Genomic DNA, 15,669 nt, shown 5'->3' with positions numbered 1-15,669 from the left:
ATTTCGATGAGGTAATATATGTCAGTATTTGCTAACCCACCGTGTGGATGTCGTCATGTATAAACATGTAAATTCAATCATTTCATTATTGCAAACGTTGCTGAACGTTTAATAAAACAGGACCTAGCGAAATGCTACAACACGCGAACACAATATCTATTTATAAATCCATTGTCATTCAGGATAAATGCATTAGGTATATGGAATGCTATTTTAACAATGTCATGTGTGCTCCTTCATGTGACAAGTATTGTGGCTGTTTCTATGTATGCATGGGTAGTTTTACAGCTCTCCTGTTATAACTTGACAGTCCCTGATTACCATCCGAACATATTGCAGACTATAGCGAAATACGAAGGTGTGGGATCTGGAATTTTGTTACGACATCCATATTTTTATCAAATTACGCCCACACATGGAATATAAATAAGTCTTACCTTAAGGTGACAAGATCATTTCACAGAGGCATTATACAGAGTAGGTCACGGATATTCTGTCCCCTGTAACATAGGACTATTAATGCAAGATACTTAAAGCATAAAAACAGTGCATATAATATATTTGGTATAAGCAAATTATTTCGAAGTTAATTAATTTACGAGTGCCTTAAAAATGCATTTTTCGGCTGTGCTATTAACACTGGTCTCCAGCATGTTTGTGAAGGTAAGCAAATATATCTTATTTCAAAAACACATATCACAAAAGAAACTGCACATAGGTCAACGACATCCGGTATGTGAAGGAGTGGGTTGCTATAGACGGCAAATTACCTTCCTCTAAAGACGTGTTTCTAAATTTATAAATGACAAAGATGGGGTTTTCCGTACGTGTGTTTTGTAGTTTGTCTATACACGGTAGTACACAGTTCCCTGGGTTCGGGTTAGCCGGGACAAATTCATGTTTTGCGGCGCGTATAGATGTGGGGCGTATGAATGTAGATTTTTTAACAGAAATAGACAGGACTGCAAAATGCTAGAGTAAATGTTAAGTATGTGTTAAGTATGTGCAACGGTTGTCGATGGAAAGTTTTGTTTGTTTGGCAAATTTACTTTAATTGTCTCCTAGAGAATGAATTGCTTGTCACAGTTCGTTCTTGTTGGGTTTTTTTTACTGAGCTCGAGAAGACATCTGTGCAGAAATAAAATTCTTTATGGGATTCCCAAATTTAGTTGAACAAATATATGGGGCCCACGTGATCTGTCTTCGCATAGCTCCGTGGACCCCGTGTCAACCGATAAAAAACGAGACTCCGTGGGACCGAGAATAATTATCAAGGCTGCGCCACTTACAATGTTTGTTTGACAAAGGAAATGACTTTTTAAAAGCTCACACATACAGATTGTAATCTCTTTCCAAACAAAATATTGATTTGATTTAAACATATTCTTATTGTTAAATACAACAACAGGAATAGGACACAAATTATCGCAACTTAAAAAACGCCTTAATTCTTCCATTAATCAGTATAGACATAATATGGATTTACATTATAATGCAGTACATGCAATTTAGTATATGATTAAAGAAATAAAATTTGACAAACATTTGTTATTAGGTATTGTCTCAATTATGTGTAGTAACATGCTTTTTATTTGTTTTGTAGATAATAGCTAATCCAATCACACATCTCCACGCTTCGATAAACACCGACGATTATCCACAAGGTAATAATAAGTATCACATGAACTATGACCTAATGAACTCTGAACTCATAACGGTGTCAATAACTCATAGTCTTCAATAGATTTCTGCCAATCGATCGTTGTTTTAATGAGAATTCAGAACAGCCATGATACACCAGAAAACTTACGGGTACAAAATACCTTTTTTCATTTTATCGAACAATGCTATTTTTGTCCATATATTAATAATCTGACATCAGAAAACAAATTGTACATTACAATAAAAACTTAATTCATCCTATATATAATTGAAAAACATATGTACAGTAGGACAACATAAGTTGCCGAAATGTTGTAAGTAATATGTTAAGTATTTTTTATTGTTTTCTAACTATTATTTCCGTCATTTTTTTTACAGAGCATGCAAACCAACAAGGGGATGTAACTCCTGGTGTTTTTCTCGAGTTGGATCTGCTAGAAAGTAGAGGTTAGTACTATCTGTAATAAAATTCTAATTAATCTGTGTCACGGAAAAGTTATAGTACATATGTATGTAATAAATACCACCAACGAGTAAACAACATAAAGTATACTGCAAGCGTGCATATTTTAGCGGTAACCTTATTTTGCGATTTTTGCGTCAGAAGCATTTCGCTAAATTAGGATGGCGTTAATGTCACTTTCTATAAACTGGTGCGCCAATTAATCAATGAGCTAATCTGTTAAAATTCGAAAATACGCTAAAATTTGAAAACGTCAAAAAGATTAGTTTACAGTGGAAATGACCATATGATTATACCATACCCAATCGTAACAAATGTCATACAGTGAATTTTAACTACGTTGTAGTTTCGGTACCAACACGACCACCAATTTTCCTACATAAAAACTGCTGTTATAACAAGACAGACAAAAAGTGGTTGACCGTAACAGACACGAGTTTAAAGTGTTGAAAAACTTGCCAATGTTGCACTTCTAGTTATAAGTATGTGGTCGGACTTTAAAATTGTGATGGACAAAACAACAAAATAAGTCTTTTATTTCTCTTCCCATGAAACTCTGATCTTGTATTGTGTTCATATATTGTAAAACAACCTGTATTTATGGGCACTTGAACCGATAAGTTTTGTTTTCACCACAAACTCAGAAACGTCGTCATACCCACTTAACCGTAGTGGGAACCGTAGCCACATACATGTACTGGTGACCTTAGCCACATGCTGGTGACCTTAGCCACCTACTCACACCTACTCATAAACATTTCTTAGTATTTTTTATTTTTTATTTATTCATCTATTTATTTTCAGCTACAAAATACCAACAGGCATTTTACTAAATATTAAGTTCAATTTCTAATTACTATCAATGCGTAAATCATACAAAAAGCTGTGCAAGCCTGCTGTTGAAATCAACGCATCAGAAAAAAAAGAGGCCTTGTGGCGAGGTTACGAATATTTTCTTAATATTTCGAGTATATTGCAATGTATGAAAACTAAATTAAAGTTTTTGTCAACACACACAAACAGCATGACATCGATATATCTTTATTTGAAACATCAGATTAACTACCTAAAGGGTATGATAATTGGTAACCACTAATCTCGCACGTTGTTTTCGGGGACGCACTGGTCACGGACACCCAGAACAGAAGACTATACTGTTACCATGTATTTTAATCTAATATTACAATATGATGCATCCTGATACATGGTGGTATTGTACGTAGCTATAATATTATGATGTAATCTTATCACAAATACAACGAAAAGGTAATCAATCTAGTTATTCATGAAGTACATTAAGAACTTATTTAACATATCGCAGTACAATAGCAAATACATTATATGACGTAGTAGTAAATCAAGTTATTTATTTATTCAAGTGCATTCAGAACTTATTTAACATATCGCAGTATAATAACAAATATATTACGTAGTAGTAAATCATGGAAGATTATTATGATATAATTTAACATATATAAATTACAAAAAAAACTAGAAATTGTTTCGGAACAATTTGACGGGCTTTTCACTATTTAGCATAAATGACCTAAAGGCTTGGTATTTTCAAACATAAAAAACACTATTTTAGAACACTTGATAGGTCTTCCACATTCTAGTTTTGATTAATCTGGCATCTGAGATATTACATTTCAACAAAGGAGTGGACGAAGGGAAATAACTCGTACAGCCTTGTACGAGTTATCTCCCCTCGTCCAACTAACGTTATATCTCAGATGCCGTTATGTATCAGATGCCAAATTAATTCAAAATGGCGTTCCGCGTTAATGGTAAACGTTACCGAAACACCAAAAAACATGAAAATCATCAGAATAACATTTTGAATCATACTTAAATTGATTTTTTTGGAAAAAGATTAAAAAATGAAGATTTTCTAAAAATAGACTTATTTGACCCCATAGCGAACGCTTTTATTTGACCTCTGACCCTAAAACTTTTAGTGAGTAAAAGCTAGAGCCAGCCTTTAACTACAAATAACATAATTACCTGACCCCTGTAAAATGAATACTTTTTTAATTTTGGGCATTTTAAGTTTTTTAATACATGACGTCATGGCGGCCATCTTGGATTTCAAATCAACTTAAAAAATAACATAACTTGGCCAGGATAATCCAAGGATTATTTCAGCTAAGATTGAGCTGAATGCCACTTGTGGAACTTGAGAAGAAGTTTAAAATGTAAAACTATTTTTAATATAGAATATATAGTGGAAATTCAAAATGGCGTATACCGGAAACCGTATGTGTCACAGAAAAACTGAAAACGTCAAATTCATCAGAATGACATTCTACATCATACTAAGAAATTTTTTTGGAAAAAGATTGAAAAATGAAGATTTTCTAAAAATAGACTAATTTGACCCCATAGCGAACTCTTTTATTTGACCTCTGACCTTTAACTTGTAAGTTTATAAAAGTTAGCCCCAAAGGTACTGTAACATAATATCATAACATGACTCTTGTTTCTTGAACACTTTTCGAGTTATGGCCATTTTAAACTTTTGAGGTATGACGTGATGGCGGCCATCTTGGTTTCTTGACCTACTTGAAGATGTTGCTGTCACCCCTTCAACTCATGCCATATACAATAGGCATAACTGACTTGGCATACCTTTTACCATTTTCCCACAACTTGTGTGACAAAATAAAATGCAGAAGAAGAATAATAATAATAATAATAACTAGAAATTGTTTCGGAACAATTTGACGGGCTTTTCACTATTTAGCATAAATGACCTAAAGGCTTGGTATTTCCAAACATAAAAAAAACTATTTTAGAACACTTGATAGGTCATCCACATTCTAGTTTTGGTTAATCTGGCATCTGAGATATTACATTTCAACAAAGGAGTGGACGAAGGGAAATAACTCCTACAGCCTTGTACGAGTTATCTCCCCTCGTCCAACTAACGTTATATCTCAGATGCCATTATATATCAGATGCCAAATTAATTCAAAATGGCGTTCCGCGTTAATGGTAAACGTTACCGAAACACCAAAAAACATGAAAATCATCAGAATAACATTTTGAATCATACTTAAATTTCTTTTTTTGGAAAAAGATTAAAAAATGAAGATTTTCTAAAAATAGACTTATTTGACCCCATAGCGAACGCTTTAATTTGACCTCTGACCCTAAAACTTTTAGTGAGTAAAAGCTAGAGCCAGGCATTAACTACAAATAACATAATTACCCGACCCCTGTAAAATGAATACTTTTTTAATTATGGGCATTTTAAGCTTTTTAATACATGACGTCATGGCGGCCATCTTGGATTTCAAATCAACTTAAAAAATAACATAACTTGGCCAAGACAATCCAAGGATTATTTCAGCTAAGATTGAGCTGAATGCCACTTGTGGAACTTGAGAAGAAGTTTAAAATGTAAAACTATTTTTAATATAGAATATATAGGGGGAAATTCAAAATGGCGTATACCGGAAACCGCATGTGTTACATAAAAACTAAACACATCAAATTCATCAGAATGACATTCTACATCATACTAAGAATTATTTTTTGGAAAAAGATTGAAAAATGAAGATTTTCTAAAAATAGACTAATTTGACCCCATAACGAACGCTTTTATTTGACCTCTGAACCTAAAACGTTTTGAGAGTAAAAGCTAGAGTCAGGCATTAACTACAAATAACTTAAATACATGACCCCTGTAAAATGAAAACTTTTTGAATTATGGGCATTTTAAGCTTTTTAATACATGACGTCATGGCGGCCATCTTGGATTTCAAACAAACTTAAAAAATAACATAACTTGGCCAGGACAATCCAAGGATTATTTCAGCTAAGATTGAGCTGAATGCCACTTGTGGAACTTGAGAAGAAGTTTAAAATGTAAAACTATTTTTAATATAGAATATATAGGGGGAAATTCAAAATGGCGTATACCGGAAACCGCATGTGTTACATAAAAACTAAACACATCAAATTCATCAGAATGACATTCTACATCATACTAAGAATAATTTTTTGGAAAAAGATTGAAAAATGAAGATTTTCTAAAAATAGACTAACTTGACCCCCAGGCGAGCTTTTTTATTTGACCTCTGACCTTTAACTTGTAAGTTAATAATAAAGTTAGCCCCAAAGTTACTGTAACATAATATCATAACATTACTCTTGTTTCTTGAATACTTTTCGAGTTATGGCCATTTTAAACTTTTGAGGTATGACGTCATGGCGGCCATCTTGGTTTCTTGACCTACTTGAAGATGTTGCTGTCACCCCTTCAACTCATGCCATATACAATAGGCATACCTGACTTGGCATACATTTTACCATTTTCCCACAACTTGTGTGACAAAATAAAATGCAGAAGAATAATAATAATAATAATAATAATAATAAACAGAACAGAAACAATAGGTCTTTTCACCACTTTTGGTGAAAAGCCCTAACTAGAAATTGTTTCGGAACAATTTGACGGGCTTTTCACTATTTAGCATAAATGACCTAAAGGCTTGGTATTTCCAAACATAAAAAAAACTATTTTAGAACACTTGATAGGTCATCCACATTCTAGTTTTGGTTAATCTGGCATCTGAGATATTACATTTCAACAAAGGAGTGGACGAAGGGAAATAACTCCTACAGCCTTGTACGAGTTATCTCCCCTCGTCCAACTAACGTTATATCTCAGATGCCATTATATATCAGATGCCAAATTAATTCAAAATGGCGTTCCGCGTTAATGGTAAACGTTACCGAAACACCAAAAAACATGAAAATCATCAGAATAACATTTTGAATCATACTTAAATTTCTTTTTTTGGAAAAAGATTAAAAAATGAAGATTTTCTAAAAATAGACTTATTTGACCCCATAGCGAACGCTTTAATTTGACCTCTGACCCTAAAACTTTTAGTGAGTAAAAGCTAGAGCCAGGCATTAACTACAAATAACATAATTACCCGACCCCTGTAAAATGAATACTTTTTTAATTATGGGCATTTTAAGCTTTTTAATACATGACGTCATGGCGGCCATCTTGGATTTCAAATCAACTTAAAAAATAACATAACTTGGCCAAGACAATCCAAGGATTATTTCAGCTAAGATTGAGCTGAATGCCACTTGTGGAACTTGAGAAGAAGTTTAAAATGTAAAACTATTTTTAATATAGAATATATAGGGGGAAATTCAAAATGGCGTATACCGGAAACCGCATGTGTTACATAAAAACTAAACACATCAAATTCATCAGAATGACATTCTACATCATACTAAGAATTATTTTTTGGAAAAAGATTGAAAAATGAAGATTTTCTAAAAATAGACTAATTTGACCCCATAACGAACGCTTTTATTTGACCTCTGAACCTAAAACGTTTTGAGAGTAAAAGCTAGAGTCAGGCATTAACTACAAATAACTTAAATACATGACCCCTGTAAAATGAAAACTTTTTGAATTATGGGCATTTTAAGCTTTTTAATACATGACGTCATGGCGGCCATCTTGGATTTCAAACAAACTTAAAAAATAACATAACTTGGCCAGGACAATCCAAGGATTATTTCAGCTAAGATTGAGCTGAATGCCACTTGTGGAACTTGAGAAGAAGTTTAAAATGTAAAACTATTTTTAATATAGAATATATAGGGGGAAATTCAAAATGGCGTATACCGGAAACCGCATGTGTTACATAAAAACTAAACACATCAAATTCATCAGAATGACATTCTACATCATACTAAGAATAATTTTTTGGAAAAAGATTGAAAAATGAAGATTTTCTAAAAATAGACTAACTTGACCCCCAGGCGAGCTTTTTTATTTGACCTCTGACCTTTAACTTGTAAGTTAATAATAAAGTTAGCCCCAAAGTTACTGTAACATAATATCATAACATTACTCTTGTTTCTTGAATACTTTTCGAGTTATGGCCATTTTAAACTTTTGAGGTATGACGTCATGGCGGCCATCTTGGTTTCTTGACCTACTTGAAGATGTTGCTGTCACCCCTTCAACTCATGCCATATACAATAGGCATACCTGACTTGGCATACATTTTACCATTTTCCCACAACTTGTGTGACAAAATAAAATGCAGAAGAATAATAATAATAATAATAATAATAATAAACAGAACAGAAACAATAGGTCTTTTCACCACTTTTGGTGAAAAGCCCTAACTAGAAATTGTTTCGGAACAATTTGACGGGCTTTTCACTATTTAGCATAAATGACCTAAAGGCTTGGTATTTCCAAACATAAAAAACTATTTTAGAACACTTGATAGGTCATCCACATTCTAGTTTTGATTAATCTGGCATCTGAGATATTACATTTCAACAAAGGAGTGGACGAAGGGAAATAACTCGTACAGCCTTGTACGAGTTATCTCCCCTCGTCCAACTAACGTTATATCTCAGATGCCGTTATATATCAGATGCCAAATTAATTCAAAATGGCGTTCCGCGTTAATGGTAAACGTTACCGAAACACCAAAAAACATGAAAATCATCAGAATAACATTTTGAATCATACTTAAATTTTTTTTTTTTGGAAAAAGATTAAAAAATGAAGATTTTCTAAAAATAGACTTATTTGACCCCATAGCGAACGCTTTTATTTGACCTCTGACCCTAAAACTTTTAGTGAGTAAAAGCTAGAGCCAGGCATTAACTACAAATAACATAATTACCCGACCCCTGTAAAATGAATACTTTTTTAATTATGGGCATTTTAAGCTTTTTAATACATGACGTCATGGCGGCCATCTTGGATTTCAAATCAACTTAAAATATAACATAACTTGGCCAGGACAATCCAAGGATTATTTCAGCTAAGATTGAGCTGAATGCCACTTGTGGAACTTGAGAAGAAGTTTAAAATATAAAACTATTTTTAATATAGAATATATAGGGGGAAATTCAAAATGGCGTACAACAGAAACCGTATGTGTCACAGAAAAACTGAAAACGTCAAATTCATCAGAATGACATTCTACATCATACTAAGAATTTTGTTTGGAAAAAGATTGAAAAATGAAGATTTTCTAAAAATAGACTTATTTGACCCCATAGCGTACGCTTTTATTTGACCTGGCTGACCCTAAAACTTTTAGTGAGTAAAAGCTAGAGCCAGGCATTAACTACAAATAACATAATTACCCGACCCCTGTAAAATGAATACTTTTTTAATTATAGGCATTTTAAGCTTTTTAATACATGACGTCATGGCGGCCATCTTGGATTTCAAATCAACTTAAAAAATAACATAACTTGGCCAGGACAATCCAAGGATTATTTCAGCTAAGATTGAGCTGAATGCCACTTGTGGAACTTGAGAAGAAGTTTAAAATGTAAAACTATTTTTAATATAGAATATATAGGGGGAAATTCAAAATGGCGTACAACAGAAACCGTATGTGTCACAGAAAAACTGAAAACGTCAAATTCATCAGAATGACATTCTACATCATACTAAAAAATGTTTTTTGGAAAAAGATTGAAAAATGAAGATTTTCTAAAAATTGACTAACTTGACCCCCAGGCGAGCTTTTTTATTTGACCTCTGACCTTTAACTTGTAATTTTATAAAAGTTAGCCCCAAAGGTACTGTAACATAATATCATAACATGACTCTTGTTTCTTAAATACTTTTCGAGTTATGGCCAGTTTAAACTTTTGAGGTATGACGTCATGGCGGCCATCTTGGTTTCTTGACCTACTTGAAGATGTTGCTGTCACCCCTTCAACTCATGCCATATACAATAGGCATAACTGACTTGGCATACCTTTTACCATTTTCCCACAACTTGTGTGACAAAATAAAATGCAGAAGAAGAATAATAATAAACAGAACAGAAACAATAGGTCTTTTCACCACTAAGGTGAAAAGCCCTAATAATAATAATAAACAGAACAGAAACAATAGGTCTTTTCACCACTAAGGTGAAAAGCCCTAATAATATATATACCAGTAGATTTAACTATAATTTATTGTAATGCAGTGTTATAAAAGCAGTACTTATACCATACATCACACACTATACCAGAAGGAAATCATGACAATCTTAATAGTTAATGCAAAGGGACACGCTTCTGGTCAGTAAACTCTTTAAAACGTAGGTTTTGCTAAGCCAGTCACATATGACATCACTTTTCCTGAGGTTGTGATTGGCTAAGTAAAAACTTCAGACGATTTAAGATTTACATGGTTTCATGATCCCGGGGCCTGGAACATTAACATTTTCAAACTTAAAAATTGTATATTCAGAACTAAGCAGTACAAAATATATATTACAGAAGGACGTCTGGTATGGACAAACACAAGCCAGGACCACTACATCCGGGGAAATATCGAACTCACCCATAACGGACGAATCCGAATACACAGGGCTGGATACTACTCCATTTTCTCCGCCATTTTGTTCGACACTTACTCTGCCAACAGGCGTCCTCACAGACCTTTGGTTGCCTACCACGGCATCAAGCTGTACAGATTTGGCACCCAGAAGACTATCATATTTAATAAGACGACTCTGGGACGTGCCGTGGTAGTGCCGAGTCACACAGGCCCGCTGTACCACCATCTTGATGTCGGGGACGAGATCAAAATCGTCGTCAATAATATCAACCTTATATATGACTCAGAGTCCAATTTCATCAATGTCGTCTTCATGTTTGAAAACTAAACAGCCTATGGAACCATTGGAGGATTGAATGTGGTGTGAGTTACTTTATACAGGGGGAACATTGAATACTTGAAACCAAACTATTCAATAATAAACTAATTCTATTTCGTGTGAGCCGGTAGAATTGTGCATATAACAACATATAAGCTGAGGTACAAGTTTATTCATTTGTTGTTTTGTACAGAATCTATACTAGTAACATATGTTCCGCAATATAAAAGCATACATAGATTTATTCTTTACTTTGAATATCTTGACACGGTTGCATACCGTGCTTCCGCCGTCCATGTGATCTCCAAATGAATTCAGCGTACATATTGACAGCTTTGAGAAGGAGAATCGGTATCACCAATGCGTTGCATTACAGTTTCAAACTTATATCTAAATACCATGTATTTACTGTTTATTTATTATCTGTTTTATCAGATTGTATTGTTTTTTATTTCATTGGTGCTTTCTGAGTGTGCTGTAACAATGGGTTTGACCTAACCTAGGGTACACCTGTATCGTGGGAGGGAAATTTGTATTCTATTATATTTATAAAACTTTGAATGTTATTCATCTGTCGCCCAGATTGCATTTTACTGACAATCAATACAGTCTAGCAAGTGTTGGTGTTATCTAGACTTAATATTGTGACTTGACGTCATTATTTATGAGATACTTCAGATTTGGAGGCTATAGGTTGTATAAATTGGTTGCGAAAATATTTTATTTTAATACAAGCTCTGCCGATATAAACATAATTACTTATTATATCAAATTATAATTCCATAATTTAAAGTTTTTATCGGGGTCTACAAATCATTGAATCATAGGCCTATTTTGAAATAATTATTTATGTCATATCATATCAGCAGAGTATTGAAACAAAATAGTTCTTATCCGGGGGGGGGGGGGGGGGGGACAGCGGTGGCCGAATGGTTAGTGTCTCGACACTATTCATAAGCCCACCACGTCTGGGTTGCGGGTTCGAAACCCACGTGGGACTATTGCCTGGTACTGACGGTAGGTCGGTGGTTTTTCTCCAGGTATTCCGACTTTAAACAAAATAAACACATAATGTTGTCGGGGTCCGTTGTGTAGATAAACAAACACAATTTGTTCTACTATATATTGTTGTTACCGTCACTTTAGGCATTAAATAAGGAGTAAACTAAGCTCCCTATCATTTACATACACTGGGGTAAATACATCTTTAATTATTCTGTGATATTTATTCATTTCATGTTATTTTGTTTATTTGTTTGTTTTTTAATATGATTTTGTTTTGTTTACTGTTTTTAACAAGGAAGGAAGTCGGCATGTATGGTTATTTGTGTATGAGAATTTCCATACATTTTTGGAATTTTCGTTTGAAGTAAATAAAGACATAACGTTAAACATCTGTGTGTCTCGATTTTTATGGGGTTTTTCCGATGGAAATGTACGTCCCAGTTATTATCAAGATTAATATAATCGTTCAAGGGCCTGTTCCATGGCCTGGGATACGTGAAAGTTGGCTGCTCAACACAAGGCTTGCCGTTTGCTGGTATGCCGACTCTTTCCAGGGGGCTTTGAAATGTCCCTGTCCACGGTACACGCTCAGGTTTGATTATTCAAACTTACAGGGTGTAAAAAAGTAACAAATTGTAAGGTGTTGTGCAGCCTTTTAATTACGCCATCATCAATGTCACATATAATGTGCGCCGGAATTGGTGACTTTATTATGAATTGAAGCAAATTGCGACGTGGTTACACTACGTAATATGATGACATTACGCGATTGTGAGTAGCGTCATACTGTAAATCACTTATATTTCGCGATTACTTAATTTCGCGAACTCGCCTCATTCGACTTATTCGCGAATACATAATTTCGCGAATTCTGATCTCAAAATGACTTTAAATTCGCGAATGACATCGGCGATATTTCCATGTGGAGAGTGAAGTGAGTTGTTTTCAATGTTAATAAAGCTTTCGCGCCCGTTCATATGTAGTGTTTTGTGATATGAAATTACAATCTGATATAAGTATATAGATTATCATTCTATTATTACTTTAACGGCGATGTCTGTTCACAACTAAAGATTACGGTAGATTCAAAATGGACGTCACTTATTCTTGTCATTCTGATATAAATATTCGCGAGGGATTTGAATTCGCGTTTGACTCTCTTCGCGAATTAACGCGAAAATAAATCCCACGCGAAATATAAGTGATTTACAGTATTTCTCTAACCCTTAACAAGGATATCCACAATTTTACCGGTGTGAGATTTTTACTATCCTAGGGCTGATACACAGGCGTCTGCTTCTGGTTAGTGTTAATAGAAAAAATATATTAGCCATATTCATACTATGTCAACAAGGTGAAAATCTCAAACAACCGGAAGTGGGGGTGAGGTTCGAGTAATTGTGAATTTAAATTCAAACCGATTATAATATCAAATGTACGTAAACTACGTAACGTACCTTGGTTTAGAATCCTTTAGATATCAACACATGTTATTATGTTGTCGTATGACAATGATTTAAAGATGAGAAGATGGATCAAAAGCGACCGTGATAGCCGACGATGCATCGACTGTGGAACGGAAATAGTCTGTATATTTTAGAGTGGTGTGCAGGGGGCAATCTGATTGGTTGACAACTCCTAATAAAACTCGATAAACAATACAATAATTGTCGATTAATTAAGTCTACTTTCGTTCCACAGTCAATGTATTGTAGATTCTCAAGTGGTACACATTGTTGATATAGCATGAGTAGGGTCTAATGTTTTTCGGCATAGCCGTATAATTTTCTTTTTGTCCCGGATATGACGCGACAGGTGGCGTTACTGGTCAAGAAGTATGTGATTGATCAATGTAGCGGTAAATGCAAAATGCAGATATGCAGTTAAAAACGAAACAAAGTTAAGATTGAATGCAAGCTGAATAAGTGGATGAATCTTTTCAAATGACATTCAAACTGATATAATTTTGTTAACCATGCTGAAACGCATTAGATCATTAATTTTCACCAGCAGTTTTACATTATAACCACTAGTTCGGCATAGCCGTCTAATTTGGTTTTGGCCCCGGATATGACGCGACAGGTGGCGTTCTGGTCAAGATGAAGTATGTGATTGGTCAATGTAGCGGTCAATGCAAAATGCTGAATATGCAAATGTTGTGACATATACGGAAACAAAAATGGCTTCCAATGTGAATCGAGTGCGGTTGAAAACTATAACAGCTTCCGCAATGAAGAGAATAATAGGAAAATGGTCAAACACAATCCTAGAATTAAACTTGGGAAGCAGTACAATAGATTGTAACAGTTCAAACATGAAAACAGCAGTAATACGGACGCCGCTCGTATTCTGCTTGATTGTTTGATAGTAGGTCATGATAATCTCGGTAATATTTACACAAATACAGTCTGTACCAGTACATCGCTACTGTCACTATACTATATGAACAGTGTTTACACTTATTTACACATAAATATGTGTGCCGTAATATTTACAGAACGTGTTATTTAACATTTAAACCACTGTGTATAATATCGTTATCCAACTAACCCAGATGGAATATAGATATTGCCTTGTAAACTATCGTGTGTTTGTGTTTCCACGATTTGAAAACAGTCACGTAATGATCTAAAAATAATTTCCGCGCTAAATTTAGAGGGGGATTCCCAACTAAATCGAGTGGTCAAGCTGGACATAGGGATTGACTGTGAACATTGGAACAGCACAGAAACATAACTGGAAAGGAACAAAACGCGTACATTCAGTGAAAATTGCAACGTTTTTACCGTGATGTCCCTTTTAAATTGAATGCCAGCTGAATAAGTGGATGCATCTATTCAAATGACACATTTGTAGTCTTATTATCACCAAAAATGATTCAAACTGATATAATTTTGTTATCCGTGCTGAAACTGCGCATTTATTAATTACATCGTAGTTCGTTAATTTACTTCACCAGTAATTTTACATTATAACCACCAGCATTAAAACTATGCCGTTTATCTTTTTTAAAGATATTTCTTGTTTAAAGATATTTCTTGTTTGCTATTAATACTAAACAGAAGCAGACGCCTGTGATGGAGACATGCTACACTTACTGTGTGTTCCTGTATTGGGTTCGTACAAGTTGTATCGGTCCGAATCTGCTGTACTCGTAACGGAACGCGGTGTACCAGCAGAACCGAACCAGTTCACGTGGTTCGTTTCCAGAGATGTACCATTTGGATCCAACATGGCGGAACTGATGCTTCATTCGTCATACAAATGTGTGTTTTGTTAAAACGAGACGAGGAATCTTCATTTGCGGTAAAATTGTATAAATTATACATGTTAATATACGACGGAACTATTTAGGTATTGATTCTACATCAATTACATTGTAAATAAAAGATTATTGTTGTTGTTTTGTTGTTGGTTTTTTTAATGGGTTATTATACATGACTGTCGTGAGGGCAAGCTTGTTGGACCAAATGCATGTAACCATAACAAATAAGACAGACAACCAAGTTTAGAATGAAATTGGCCGTTTATTATATATAAACGACAGACCTGGAAATATGGATTTCCAAGCCTGAACCAACATTTAGTACATAACAAAACATTTGGTCCTAGGTGGGGATAATAAACGCCCAACCTAGAGTAGATAGAGTACAAAAGGAGTCACAGCTCCTATTTAAGAAATATACTATGAACGGAAGGAGGAGGGGGTGGAGGCGGATTAAAACAATCTTCCTGAATATATGTAAATAAAACCAGACTGACCTGCTCTGATTGTTGCTCGATTTTCTTTGTTTGTTTTCTGTTCGTAATTTTGTTGCGCATGCGTAAATATCTGATTGTGACCTCTTGACCCTATCCCCCTTCCGTATACAA

The 15,669-nt window shown here is 34.4% G+C and overlaps 1 protein-coding gene across 1 annotated transcript; it reads left to right on the top strand.

Moving 5' to 3' along the window:
• Positions 1-484: 484 nt before the first annotated feature.
• Positions 485-11,685, top strand: LOC117342807. Its single transcript, XM_033905063.1, has 4 exons — positions 485-663; positions 1,604-1,664; positions 2,041-2,109; positions 10,412-11,685. The coding sequence occupies exons 1-4, from the start codon at positions 613-615 to the stop codon at positions 10,798-10,800; spliced, it is 570 nt and encodes a 189-aa protein (XP_033760954.1). The 5' UTR covers positions 485-612; the 3' UTR covers positions 10,801-11,685.
• Positions 11,686-15,669: the final 3,984 nt, after the last annotated feature.

Source organism: Pecten maximus, chromosome 14 (genome assembly GCF_902652985.1).
Source record: "Pecten maximus chromosome 14, xPecMax1.1, whole genome shotgun sequence".
Taxonomy (NCBI): Eukaryota; Metazoa; Mollusca; class Bivalvia; order Pectinida; family Pectinidae; genus Pecten; species Pecten maximus.
Note: the sequence above shows the minus strand (reverse complement) of the source record. Positions and strands in the feature narration are given on the sequence as shown.

Excerpts from the sequence above, each read along its gene's own strand:
- LOC117342807 (XM_033905063.1), top strand. The coding sequence starts at position 613 with ATGCATTTTTCGGCTGTGCTATTAACACTGGTCTCCAGCATGTTTGTG. Across the intron at positions 664-1,603 it reads TCTCCAGCATGTTTGTGAAG|ATAATAGCTAATCCAATCAC; the intron begins GTAAGCAAATAT and ends TTTGTTTTGTAG. Across the intron at positions 1,665-2,040 it reads CACCGACGATTATCCACAAG|AGCATGCAAACCAACAAGGG; the intron begins GTAATAATAAGT and ends TTTTTTTTACAG.